At 43.8% G+C, this 13574-nt stretch overlaps 1 protein-coding gene across 2 annotated transcripts in view; it reads left to right on the top strand.

Annotated features, from left to right (window-relative positions):
- Positions 1–6120: 6120 nt before the first annotated feature.
- Positions 6121–13574, top strand: part of TGM5 (transglutaminase 5) — a 31086-nt gene continuing 23632 nt past the window's right edge. The window contains exons 1-3 of one of the 2 annotated variants that reach the window (XR_005381548.1): positions 6121–6351; positions 12046–12225; positions 12340–12585. Coding sequence is in view for 1 of the 2 variants with exons in the window: in XM_038580207.1 (XP_038436135.1) it covers positions 6342–6351; positions 12046–12225; positions 12340–12585 (436 nt within the window). In the remaining variant the exon portion in view is untranslated. The remainder of the gene's footprint in view (positions 6352–12045; positions 12226–12339; positions 12586–13574) is intronic. The other variant, XM_038580207.1, reaches the window with a different exon arrangement.

The following is a 13574-nucleotide window of genomic DNA, read 5'->3' as shown; positions in this document are numbered from 1 at the left end:
TGCTCTTCAATGTTCTGCATTGAAGGTGTAATGTTATCTTTGTTTTCTCTGTCCTCTTCCCAGCCTGCCTGGAGGCGAATGAAGCTCTATTAGAATCAGTGTGCATCTTGGGAAGAGACAATAAAAATGTCTTTATTCAACACCTGTGTTCTCTCTTCTGCGCTAACAAGCTACTTATTGCTATTGGCTGGTCCTCTGGCCTGGCTGCCAGCTGTATTGGCTGAACACCCCCTCCCCAACCCCATCCCCATTCTTCCTATCTTCTCTCTCATGCTTTAAGGTCCCAACCACATAATAAGCCCAATATGATCCCCTCTGAATCAGCTTCTCTGGAATCAAGGATCTTAGGTCTCTCCATTTAAATAGTTTTAGCGAGCCTGCAGGCAGAGGCAGGAGAGGGGTCAGGGGAGGGTGGCCTGGAAGGACAGTGAATGTGCCTCCAGGAGGACTGGCCAGAGCTATCTAGCAGGACTTCTCTGCTGCTGCCTGAGAGCGTGGGAATGGCTGGGCAGGGCTCACTCAGAACCATTTGTACTCACTTTAGATAATTTAGAAAGAAAAGAAAAAATGAAAAGAAACAAAAGAAAAATTACCAGTAGCTCCCCATCTCAGAAGAAATCTCTGCTAACAGTTTGCCATTACTCTCCTGTTCTTTCCCTCACCATTCATTGTGCTTTTAAAAGTTATCATTACATGGTTATCCTTAAAAGATAAGAGATAACAAGTGCTAGTGAGGATGTGGAGAAAAAGAAACCTTCATGCACTGTTGGTGGGAATGCAAACTGGTGCAGCCACTATAGAAAAAGTAAGGAGGTTCTTCAAAAGTTAAATATAGAACTACCCTAGGATCCAGCAATCTCATGTTTGGTATTTATCTGAAGGAAATAATATTACTATATTGATATATCTTCACTCCCATGTTTATTGCAGCATTATTGACAATAGCCAAGGTATGGAAACAACCCCAGTGTCTGTCAGTGGATGAATTGACAAAGATGTCACATGCGTGTGCGCACAACACACACGTGCACATGCACACACACAAATATTATTTAGTCACACAAAAAAAGAAAGGAAATCCTTCCGTTTACTACAATATGGATGGACTTCGAGGACATTATGCCAAGTGAGGGATAAGTCAGACAGGGAACAACAAATATAATATCACTTATATGTGGAGTATAAAAAAACTGAACTCCTAGAAACAGAGAGTAAATTGGTGGTTACCAGGGGCTGGGGAATGGGGAGATGTTAGTTAAAGAATATAAACTTCCAGTTGGTAGACAAATAAATTCTGGAGATCTAATGGCATCGTGATTATAGTTAACAATAGTGTATTATAGACTGCAAACTTACCAAGAGAACAGATCTTAAATGTTCTTACCACAAAGGAGGAATAACTATGCCATGTATGGAGGTGTTAGCAACACTACCATTTGTACTCACTTTAGATAATTTGGAAAGAATAGAAAAAATGAAAGAAACAAAAGAAAAATTAGTACAGTAGCGATCATCTTACCATTTATAAATGTAACAGATCAACATGTTGTATACCTTAAACTTACAAAATATCATATACCAATTATCTCTCAGTAAAAAAAAAAAACCCTGAAAACACAGTTATCATAATAAATTGGCATATTTCCATCGTGGAAAATTTTGCAACTCCAGAAACGCAGAGAAAGAGAGCATCACCCTGCTGGTTTTCAGGCATGGGCCCTTCAGCCTTGCTGCCCCTCATTGGTTCTGCAGGTTCACGTGGCACCTCTCACCACCCTCTTTTCCCTTCTTCCTCTCTGTTTTTTTTTTTTTTTTTTTTTGCTTTTGCAAGCTCCACCCTGTGTGCCAGCTGCGCCTGTCCCCACTGAGTGCCAAGGGCATTTCTGTGGGGCTCTGTCACTGCTGTGTTCCAGGTGGCTCCCACCCACCTGCGGGAGACTGGGGCTGGCTCCTATGGAAATCTGAAAACTTGCTCCACCTGCCAAGTGCCTCATGCCCCTTTGTTTAGTCATTGACCCCCCTATCAGGTTGGTCTGAGAGTGTAAAACTCCTGGCTATGTCACTTGTGTCCCTGGAAGAGGAACAGTGGACAGGCTTCCTCTTGAGCCTTCAAGGGCCTTCGACAGGGGGATTAGCCACTTCTACCTTCCCAATCAACTTTTCAAATAATTTCCAGTCTCCTCACCCAAAAATTGGCTTTAAAAATTTTACTCTGTTGTGTTTTCTTTTTGTGTGTGTGTGTGAGCAAGCCTGTCTGGCTCCATTTCCCTACTTCAGCTGGACACGCTAGACCATCTCAAAGTCCCTTCCAATTCCAAAGCCCCTCAGGGTCCAGGGCACAGAGGTTCATGCCCCCTGCTGCAGATCACCTTCAGATTACATCCTGACTGACCCCACTTCACTGTCCTCACCCTCCCCTTGTCTCACAAACCCTGTGTGCTGGCCTCTCAGGCAGTGATGACCACAAATAAACTCTGAAAGAAATGTCTGAGATGTGGAGAAAGGGACACAAAGCAGGCCAGCCCCCAAGTCTCCTAATTGCAGGTCTTCCTCAGCAACCCCCCATGGTGTTCTGGAGATGATGGCACTCATGTCTTTTTGGCTGGTAGCTTTGGGGTCCATGCTGTTCAGCATCAATGTGTGATATAAAGCAAAGAGCTCTTGAGGCACCTGGGTGGCTCAGGCAGTTAAGTGTCTGCCTTAGGCTCAGGTCATGATCCCAAGGTCCCACGATCGAGCCCCACATCGAGCCCCACATCGAGCCCCACATTGGGCTCCCTGCTCAGCAAGTAGTCTGCTTCTCCCTCTCCCTCTGCCTACCACTCGTCCTGCTTGTGCTCTCTCATTCTCTTTTTCTCTCCCTCCAATAAATAAATGAAAATCTTTTTTAAAAAATAATAAAACTCTGGGCCAAGTCCTGGGTCCCTCCGATGCAAGACAATGCCAACAACAGTAGCAGAGCCCTCAAAGGGTTGCTGTGAGGATCAAATGAGTGAGTGCATCCCAAAGAGTTTTGTCATTCATGAAATACATCCATGTGCAGAGGTCTTCTGATCAATTTAATCACTTCTGCTGGGTGACTGTCTCCATTCCTTGTCATAGCAAAAGGGAGGAAGCAGAGGAACGTACCTGGATCTGTCAATTCAGGTTTCCTTTTGCTATTGTCTGTGGGGAACCCCTTCCCTCCCCTTAGACCTGGGCACCCATGGAGCCATGAACCTTGAGTCTACAGATAAGGAAACTGGAATGTGCCTAAGGGCATACTGGGAATTCATGGTAAGGCCAGAATTATCATCCTAGTCTCTCTGAGTCTTAGAAATATCTGGAGGTATCCCATCTTGGGATAGCCGGCCCAGGAAGGTGGCAGGTGAGCCCTCACTTCCCTTCCTGGGTGTTCGAGTCTGTTCTGTGCCCTTCCCTTGCAGATCACAGCCCTGCTTCCCTCCAGACAGGAAGGTGCTTATCAACTCTGCTCAGCTTCCCTGGGTTTCTTCTCCTTCCCTTATCCTAGACCAAAGTACAAGCTGCTATGATCAGTGCTGCCTCTCTCCTGCAGCACACGCACCTCCACATACTCTCTGACTAATGTTTGTAGGAATCAAATGAAAAGCTGAACCTGCAAGTCGGCTCATTAGCCCAGCACTGTGAAATAGGCTGTTGTTGTCTCATGGCCACTGGAAACCTTCCTATTTGGCTACCCCACCTCTCCAGACCTATCTGCCCTCACTGCACTCACCATCCTGTCTCTCCTCACAATTAAGCTCTCCTGCCTAGGGCTCCTCCTCCTCCTCCCCCATACTAACCCATTTCCACTAATGTGGCAATAGTTTCAGGTATTTATCTACTTGTTCATGCATGGGTCATCTTTGAATTCATTCACTGCACTGGCCAGCAGATATGAACTGGAAAACTGCCCATCCTTCAGATAGTGCATTAAACACTTACACAGGACTCTAGAGTCTGACTGCATTCAAAATCTGGCTCCGGTAGTTCTTAGTGATCTTGGGAAAACTATTTAATGTCTTTAAGCCTCAATTTCCTCACCTGTAATAAAGAAACAATAATAGTACCTAACTCATGGGAATGGCAAGAAGATTAAGTGAGATAATACACATAAAGAATGTGAGGCAGTGTCTGGAACTGAAAAGATGTCGCTAGTCCCACAAGTAGTTTTACTATTAGACATTATCATTAGTAAGCCCTGGGGATATAATAATAAGACAGACATAAGCCATCCAGGGGGCTGGGGGAAAGTAGGTTAAGTATTTATAATGTTGAGTATGAGTTGGCTAGTAGGGAATGAAGAGGGATTGCCCCTAAATGCCTGTTGTGGTGGAGAGAGGGTGTTAGGAAGACTTCCTGGAGTGGCAGTGCTTGAGCCTGGATCTCAGAAAGTAGACAACTGAGAGAAGGACATTTCAGAAAGAGACTGACAGGTGCAAGAACACAGGTGCAGGAGAGCAGTTCTGCATCTGAGAATAGCAGGGGTTTGGTCTGAGTGGACTCTGATCCTGAAGGGCTTTGGAGATGATACTGAGAAGTTTGGACTTGACTGGATTTTTAAAAAAAGATTTATTTATGTGAGACAGAGAGGGAGAGAAAGCGAGGGGAGGAGAGATGGAGGGTCAGAGGGAAAGGAAGAGAGAGAATCTCAAGCAGACTCTTCACTGAGCACAGAGCCCCACGCAACGGCTCAATCCCACAACCCTGAGGTCATTATCTGAGCGGAAATCAAGAGTCAGATATTTAGCCAACCAAGCCACCCAGGCACCCCTAAAGGAGAGGGAGTGAGAACCTCAAGCAGGTTCCATGCCCAGTGTGGAGCCCCACACAGGGTTCTATCCCATGACCCTGAGATTATGACCTGAGTGGAAACCAAGAGTCAGAAGCTCAACCGACTGAGCCATCCGTGTGTCCCAACCCACTGCTGGATTTCAAGCCAGGAGTAACTTGACTGAATTGGCACTTCAGAAAAATCATGCTGATGGCTCATTTGGAAAAAAAGATGGGTGGGAGACTGATTGGGAGTTATCCAGGCAAGGGGGGGTGCTTCAATGAAGGCAGAGCCAAGGGCATAGGGAAGACGGGCTAATTTTAGGAGATATCAGGAGCTGGACTGGCAGGGCTCAGTTACTGATGGGCTAAAAGGGGTCAGGAAGACAGAGAAATTCAAGGTGGCACCCAGGTTTTTCCCAAAGTGACTGAGTGGGCAACATATTCACTCACCAAGACCAGAAATGCAGGAGAAATGGGAGAGAGGAGGCCTTCCATTCTGGATTGAAGGTGGGTGAGTGTGTGAGGCATGAATTATATATGTGCATGGATACACACACTATAAGAGCAGAATGTGGACAGGGAGAGTCGAAAATACAGGAGAGACAGTTGATGGTGGTGAGTGAGGTTCCTGAGGAGGAAGGTTAAAGGACGCAGAAAGCAGGAGAATGCAAGGAGAGGGGTCCCACAGGAGAGGAAGGCAATGTGGTGGTGGGGTGGAGGAGGGAGGGCTTTAGAGTATCCAGCCCACTCCCTGTAAAGAGCCCTTTCCCCTCCTTCCATCTGTCTTTTCCCATCTGTGCTTTCCTCCCTGCACACTCACTCCCAGGATGTGTGTTGTTCTTAATAGAATCAAGGTCACTCACTGGCATTCCCACCCTCTCACCTATTTCCAAAACTCCTCCATGAATTTTCCCAAGTTTTCTTCCTCTACTCCTCTTATTTGAGTTTTGCCTTCACCTGGCAGGTCTCACTCAACACACCAGCTCTTCCAAAAAAGGAATACCAAAAAATCATACCAACGGTGATCCAGAGTGGGTTTTAGAGTGGGTTCTATTTGCATTTGGTGTCTAGAATGTGACTTTTCAGGAAAAAAGCCAAGCAGAGTTCTAAGCTTGAGTACTCTCCCAGGCTCTCCCAGTTGCGAGCTGTAATCCTGGGACCCCGGTATTCTTTCCTGCAGGGGCAAAGCCCCCTCTACACCTCTGGGAGGTCCCATCCGTTCAGTTCTTCCACTTGGCTCCCCGACTATAGTACAGCACCTGCCATGGAATGCTGCATTGCCCAAGAGCTATCAAAAGCTCACATGGCATAAGGCTTTGAGAGTTCATTGGCCTCCACGTTTCATCCCAGACAAGCAACACTGCCAAGAAAAACCTGAAGGCAAGTGAGAAAACCAGTTGTGATCTGCCCAGTAAGCAGGTGGCAGTGCAGCAGCCACCCTGCCTTCTGTGTCTCCTGGAGTCTTGAGGATGGAAGGGGGAAAACACAATCCGGGATCAGTTTCCTGAAGCTCCACACCATCACGCTGTTCTGTGGGAGCAGTCCAGAAACCAGGGGCAGCCACCATGGAGCAAGGTAGGAGAGGCCCACAGCGTTGCTAGAGCTGAGGGAGAAGGAAGACATAGAGACTGGAGGAAGTCAAGAGGAGAATGGATTCAGAGGAAGAAAGGAGTAAATAAAGAACTGAGGCAGAAAGAGTAGAAACCCAGAAACCTCAGAATCTAGTGGTAGCCTGAGACCCAGGAGGCAAGGTGGAAACTGACTGATAAACATAGCCAAACGGCTGTGGACCAGCATGCCTACTTCTAGAACCCAGTGGGATGGGGCAGGGCCAGGGCCAGGGATTAGTGGGTCAGGGATCCTGTCCTCTGCCACTTACTGACTCTTTGACATTTAGCAAGTCACTTCTTTAGTTCCCAGCCCCCATGCCCGAAACATGAAGGGGGTTGGACAAGACAATCTTGAAGTTGCCTTTCAGCTCCAAAATCCTCTGCATCTTCATATCTTCTCTTTTACCCCCACTTCAGAGGGTCTGTTCCTCATTTTAGCTAATCTTCCCACCACTGATCTCTCTATATCAGCTCCCTCCCTAGAGAGCCAACTATGAAGAGTAAATGGTTAGTTGAAACCATTTATAAGAATGAACTCAAAGCTCTATAAATTTAACAGCCTCACCTTCATTTACTATTATTTGTGTTTAAATTTTTATAAGTTTTACATACACAAGAAATACATGAATACATAATTGGAGTAAATAAAACAATAATTACAGATAAGGCTACAGTCCCTGACTGCCACCCCCAATGCCAGCCTCATCTTGAGAAACCACTGTGGTCATATTTAAGAGAAACTATTGTTACTAGTCTTTTGTCTACATATTTATATTTATCTATATATATATCATCAGTATAAGACTAGCTTGTTTTTGGTATATCATAGTATCATCACACTGTACATCTTTTTCTACAACTTGATTTTTTTTTCTCACTTAACAGTTTGTGTTGGAGCTCTACCCATGCCAATCAGTACCTATAAATCTACCTCAAAATTTTCCACTTTGCAAAGTATTCCATAGTATGGGTGTAAGTAATTTGTCCAGTACCACTTTTTAAAAAATATTTATTTATTTATGAGAGAGAGATCAGGGGGAAGGTCAGAGGAAGTGAGGAAGAAGATTCCGCACTGAGTGCAGAGCCAGCTGCAGGGCTAGATCCCATGAGCCTGAGATCAAGACCTGAGCCAAAAGGAGGAGCTGAATGCTCAACAGACTGAGCCACTCAGACACCCCTATCCAGTCCCATTTTGATAGGCATTTAGGTTTCCATTTTCCAGTTATATAAGCAGTGTTGCAGGGCACATTCTTATGTATGCCTCTGTACTCAAGTGGGAGTGTCTCTCTAGGATAGATACTGAAATCAATTACTTTAAAAATTCTTCCTACAATTTCCTTTCTATTTCCCTGATCATTTCACCCCCTTGTCCCCTCACATCAAGAACAAATATACTCAATAGTAAATGTACTTCCTATTTGAACATCTGTCTGGGATGAAGAATAATCCCAGAATTATAGGCAGAGGTTAACTTGACCTATGATGTATCCAGAGGATGAGATCTGGTTCCAGTGCTTGCTGGCAGGCAAATGTTGCCATACCTGTTGAGTATTATGGGTCACATGATAACATGAATTGGAGCCAGTTAGTGATCTCTGTCTAGTCAACTGGTCTCCAAAAGGAGTGAGCTTTTTTTTTTCTACTACTAGAGGAAAGCCCAGATGACAGTGGGCTGGATGTCCTTTCTGAACATGAGTGAAGACCAGCAATGGGCAGCAAGCATTACATAATGGAAACAGCACAGAACTTGTGCCAGTAATCCTAGGTTCAAGCTTAGATAAAACATTTAATCTGCCTGAACCTTGTTTCCTCATCTTCAAGTGTAAATGACATGACATTTCATCCCTCACATCAAGAACAAATATACCCAATAGTAAATGTACTTCCCATTGTGGTGAGGGTTCAATAAGATAAAGTGCCTAGGATGGTACCCAGCACATAGTAGATAGGCTTTCAGTGAGGTGTTGGTTGAATTTGAAATAAGTGCAGAATGATTCTGCAAAAGATAGAGATTTCTGTTCAAATTAACAAACATCTTTTTCTTTTTGAGATTTTAATTAGTTATTTTACAGAGAGAGAGCAGAGGGAGGGGAAGATGGGGAGGGAGAAGGAGAAAGAATCTCAAGCAGACTCCATGCTGAGCCTGGAGCCAGACGCAGGGCTCCATCTCACAATCCTGAGATCATGACCTTAGCCAAAACCAAGAGTTGGACACTTAATCAACTGAGCCACCCAGGTTCCCCAACAATGTTTTAGTACCTACAGTGTCCTGATCATTACACTTATATTTCTTTTATAAGAAACCTCATACCCATTAGTAGTCACACCTCATTCCCACCTCCTCCTAGCCACTGACAAACCCTAATCTACATCTATCTCTATGGGTCTACCTATTCTGTATATTTCATACAAAGTGAATCATATAATATGTGACCTTTTGTGTCTGGCTACTTTCACTTAGTGTAATGTTTTCAAGTTTCATCTATATTATAGTATATTCAGCATTCCTTTTTTGTGGCTGAATAATATCCAATTTTATGGATATACCACATTATTCATCCAGTAATTAGTTAATAGTCATTGGGTTGTTTCCATCTTTTAGCTATTATGAATAATGCTACTATCAACATTCATGTACAGATTTGTGTGAACATGTTTTCAATTTCTTGGATACATACCTAGGAGTGGAATTGCTGGGTCATATGGTCATAGAGATGTCTATTTTTGACATTTTGAGGAACTGCCATACTGTTTTCCAAAGTGGCTGCACCATTTTACAGTCTCACCAGCAATGTATAGGGATTCCAACTTCTCCACATCCTCATCCAACACTTGTTATTTTCTTTCTTATTATTAGAGCCATCCCAGTGGGTGTGAAGTGGTATTTAATTTGCATCTCCCTAATGATTTATGATATTTAGCATTTTTCATTTGCTTATTGACCTTTTGCATATTTTTTTTTTTTGGAGAGATGTCTCTTCAGATCAGTTGCCCATTTTTTATTTGGGTTATTTTTTTGGCATTAGGTTGGATAAATTCTTTACATATTCTTGATACAAGTCCCTTATCAGATATATGATTTACAAATATTTTCTCTCTTTCTATGGGTTGTCTTTTCACTTTATTTTTTCTTTTTTTAATTTTTATTTCTTTTTCTTAAATTGAGATAAATTGAGGTATTTTTTCTCTTTTCACTTTATTGATGATGTACTTGAAACAAAAAGTTATTAATTTTGATGAAGTCCAATTTATAGTTTTTCTCTTTTATTGCTTGTGCTTCTATTGTCATATCTAAGAAATCATTCCCTAGTTCAAGATCACGAAGATTGATTTACCCCTATACTTTCTCCTAAATGTTTTATAGTTTTAGCTCTTGCATTTAAACCTTGATTAATTTTGAGTTCATTATTGTATATGGTGTGAGGTAGGGGTGCAACTTCATTCATTATAAGTGTATAGAAATATAATTAATTTTCATATATTAATATTGTATTCTACAACCTTGGTGAATGTGTCAACTAGTTCTAGTTTGATGTGTGGATTTGTTAGAATTTGCTATACTCAAAATCATATGTTAATAAAGATAATTGTACTACTTCTTTCCAATGTATATTAGCTAGAACCTAAAGTACAGGGTTGACTAGATGGAGAGAGAGAGGAGACTACCTTATCTTGTCCCTAATTTTAGGGGAAGTATCTAGTCTTTCACTCTTAAGTATGGTTTTGGCTGTGGATTTTTCATAGATACTCTTTATCAGGTTGAACAAGTTTACTTATTTTCCTAGAGGCAGTTTGCTTGTGTTTTTATTATGAGAGGGTGTTGGATTTTATCAAATGCTTTGGTTTATATTTCTTATAATCTACATACAGCTGAGACAAAACAGCTAGGCCTCTATCTTCATTGGTAGAAGACATCTTATGGTGGAAGGCAGGTAAATAAAAAAAGAAACTACAAAAATATCTGAACATCTCTAGCGGATCCTGAAATTAGTAGGCTTTCAGTAAAAGTTTGTTGATAAAAATGAACAAATGAGCATGATATTAACTCAATGAAGCTATTAAGTTTCTCTGTAAGTGATGCAGTTAAGTACTGTAGGTCAATGGGAGATGGGAAGAAGCAGTGGGTCAACTGGAACAGGCCTCATGAAAGAGATAGGTCTTCACCAGGCCTTGGAGGACAAGGTGGAATTCAGTGAGATATTTGGTTAGGACAGATGGAATGAGAAGGCATTCTAAGTTGGGGTTACAGCAGGATCAAAATACATGGAAAAGTAAGGCTACCATTTGCTTGAGGACAGATTGGCTATAGGAGAGGGCCCATGCTGGGAGTGGTATGCAGGGAGAATTCAAGAGTAGGTGAAGACCAGGTGTGGAGGGTCATAAATATCAGATTAAGGAGTGTACCTTTTGTATCATAGGCTGTGGGATATATCAGAATTTTTAAAGCAAAAGGATGGAATGATCAAATTGTCTTGAGGAAAGATAATCTGATGATGTGTTAGGAGAGGTGGTGTAGGAAGCAGGAGGCCTGATGGAGGCTGTTATGGTCACAAGGTGTGAAGTGAGGAGCTCAGAATTATGTAAATGTGGAAATGGACAGGGGGACACCGGAGATATTTTAATGGGGTAAAGGGACTTGTCCACACATGAATGGATAAAGACTCAGAAGGAGATGGGTGAGCAATTGTGCTTTAAATGTTGTGAGTCCAGTGGCTCTGGGACTACTGTAAGGCCATGGTCAAACATGGAGAAGTCAGAAATAGAGCCTTTCTCAGGGAGACACACTTGGAGAACAGTGAGATCAATCTGTGTTTTATTAAAAGCTCCAGAAGGCTGGGAATGGGCCTCTCTTCTTCTTCTTCTTCTCCTCCTTCTTCTTCTTCTTCTTCTTCTTCTTCTTCTTCTTCTTCTTCTTCTTCTTCTTCTTCTTCTTTTAAGATTTATTTTTATTTAAGGAGGGGGAGGGGCAGAGGGGGAGAGAAAGAAGGGAATCTCAAGCAGACTCCCCACTGAGTGTGGAGCTCTATGAGGCCCTTGATCTCAGATCATGACCTGAGCGGAAACCAAGAGTTGGATGCTTAACTGACTGAGCCACCCAGGCACCCCTGGGAGTGGGCCTTCCTTTGACTATCCTCAGCATCCCAGCTCGCAGGGCCTTAAGAACATGGCATTAGTGGTGGTCAGAGAGTCAGCAAATTGCTGAGAGCTTAGCAGCTAACTACCAGATTAGCAGGCTGGTATGGGGGAAAGTGAAACTGTTAACTCGAGTCCAAAAACTGAATGCTGGAATGAATCTGGAGACATGGTAGGCTGAAGGGAGCAATCAAACTTGGCCAGGACTACAGAAGAGGTTGGACAGAGGCAGAAAACCATGCACCACTAGGAGGGTATAAAACAGGATTGGGAGAGAGGGTCACAGAAGCAAGGAAAGGAGGAAAGAAGGAAGTAAGAAAGAGGCACTTGCATGCATGGAGCCTCATTTAATCCTCATACCAACCCTGTAAGGCTAGTATTATGGATTATGTTTTACTGACTTGGAAACTGAGGCTCAGAAAGGTCATGTTTCTTTCTCAAGTTTGTACAATTAATAACTGGTAGGCAGGATCGGACAGGCTCCATAATCCTGCCCTTTCATATGCCCCTGGCTGCCCTATTGCAGGGCTGGAGGTGGCCCTCACAGACCTCCAGAGCGCCTGGAACAACGTGCAGCACCACACAGAGGAGATCAGCTCTGAACGACTCCTTGTTCGCCGGGGCCAGGCCTTTAACATCACTCTCTACTTCAGGAACCGGGGCTTCCAGCCAGGCCTGGACAATGTCATCTTCATGGCTGAAACTGGTGAGGACCTCCGAGGGGTCTGTGTGTGTGTGTGTGTGTGTGTGTGTGTATTTAGGTAGATTCTGGAGGGTTGAGAGGTTACTGATGATAGCCTCAGTTCTGCTTACCTCCCAGGACCCCTACCAGACCTGTCCAACGGGACTCGAGCCCTGTTCAGCCTGACAGGTCGCCATGGCCCCAGCCCGTGGATTGCCTTGCTGGAGACCAACGGGGCCAGCTCCCTGGAGGTGAGCCTGTGCGCTCCTCCCACGGCAGCTGTGGGTCGGTATCTCTTGAAAGTTCACATTGACTCTTTCCAGAGGTCCGTCACAGCCTACCAGCTTGGGGAGTTCATCTTACTCTTCAATCCCTGGTGCCCAGGTAAGGTGGAGTGCCTACATGTGGTATTTTCTCTTTGCCCCTTTATCAGTGCCACAGAGGGCCAGGCTCAAGGATTTCTAGACCTCTCTTCCCTGGCTACCAGAAACCTCTCAACTGCCTGCACTCAGCATCTACTCCCAACCACCAACAGGGCAGGAAGAAGTTGCTATTTATTCACTTACTTAGAATTTAAAAAACATGAGCCAAGTTATCTTTATTTAAAAAAAAAAACTATTATAGGGGCACCTGGGTGGCTCAGTGGTTAAGCAATTGCCTTTGGCTCGGGTTGTGATCCTGGGGTCCCCAGATTGAGTTCCGCATCAGGCTCCCCAAAAGGAGCCTGCTTCTCCCTCTGCTTGTGCCTCTACCTCTCTCTCTGTCTCTCTCTCTGTCTCTCATGAATAAATAAAATCTTAAAAAAAGAAAACTATAAAACTATTAAAAATGTTTGACCACTATTAACATCTACCTTTACCATACATTTTTTTAAAGATTTTATTTATTTACTCATGAGAGACACAGAGGCAGAGACGTAGGCAGAGGGAGAAGCAGGCTTTTCGCAGGGAACCTCATATAGGACTTGATCCTGGGATCCTGGGATCACATCCTGAGCCAAAGGCAGACACTCAACCGCTGAGCCACCCACGCATCCCTGCCATACATTTTTAAAAAAGATTTTATTTATTTTTTTATTTGAGAGAGAGAGAGACCAGTGAGTTCAGGAGGGGGGAGGGGCAGAGGGAAGACTCCCCATTAAGCAGGGACTCCAATGTGGGGATTGATCCCAGGACTCTGGGATCATGACCCAAATCAAAGGCAGATGCTTAACCTGAATCCAAGAGCCACCCCGGCACCCCACCATACATTTTTAAGTTAACTGTTTTCATTGTAAGAATATTAAGTGCACTGCATTGAATGTGGAATGAAGTAAAGGCAAAGAAAGGAGGGAAGGAGGGAAGGAGGGAAGGAGGGAAGGAAGGAAGGAAGGA

Source organism: Canis lupus, chromosome 30 (genome assembly GCF_011100685.1).
Source record: "Canis lupus familiaris isolate Mischka breed German Shepherd chromosome 30, alternate assembly UU_Cfam_GSD_1.0, whole genome shotgun sequence".
In the NCBI taxonomy this organism is placed as follows: Eukaryota; Metazoa; Chordata; class Mammalia; order Carnivora; family Canidae; genus Canis; species Canis lupus.
Note: the sequence above shows the minus strand (reverse complement) of the source record. Positions and strands in the feature narration are given on the sequence as shown.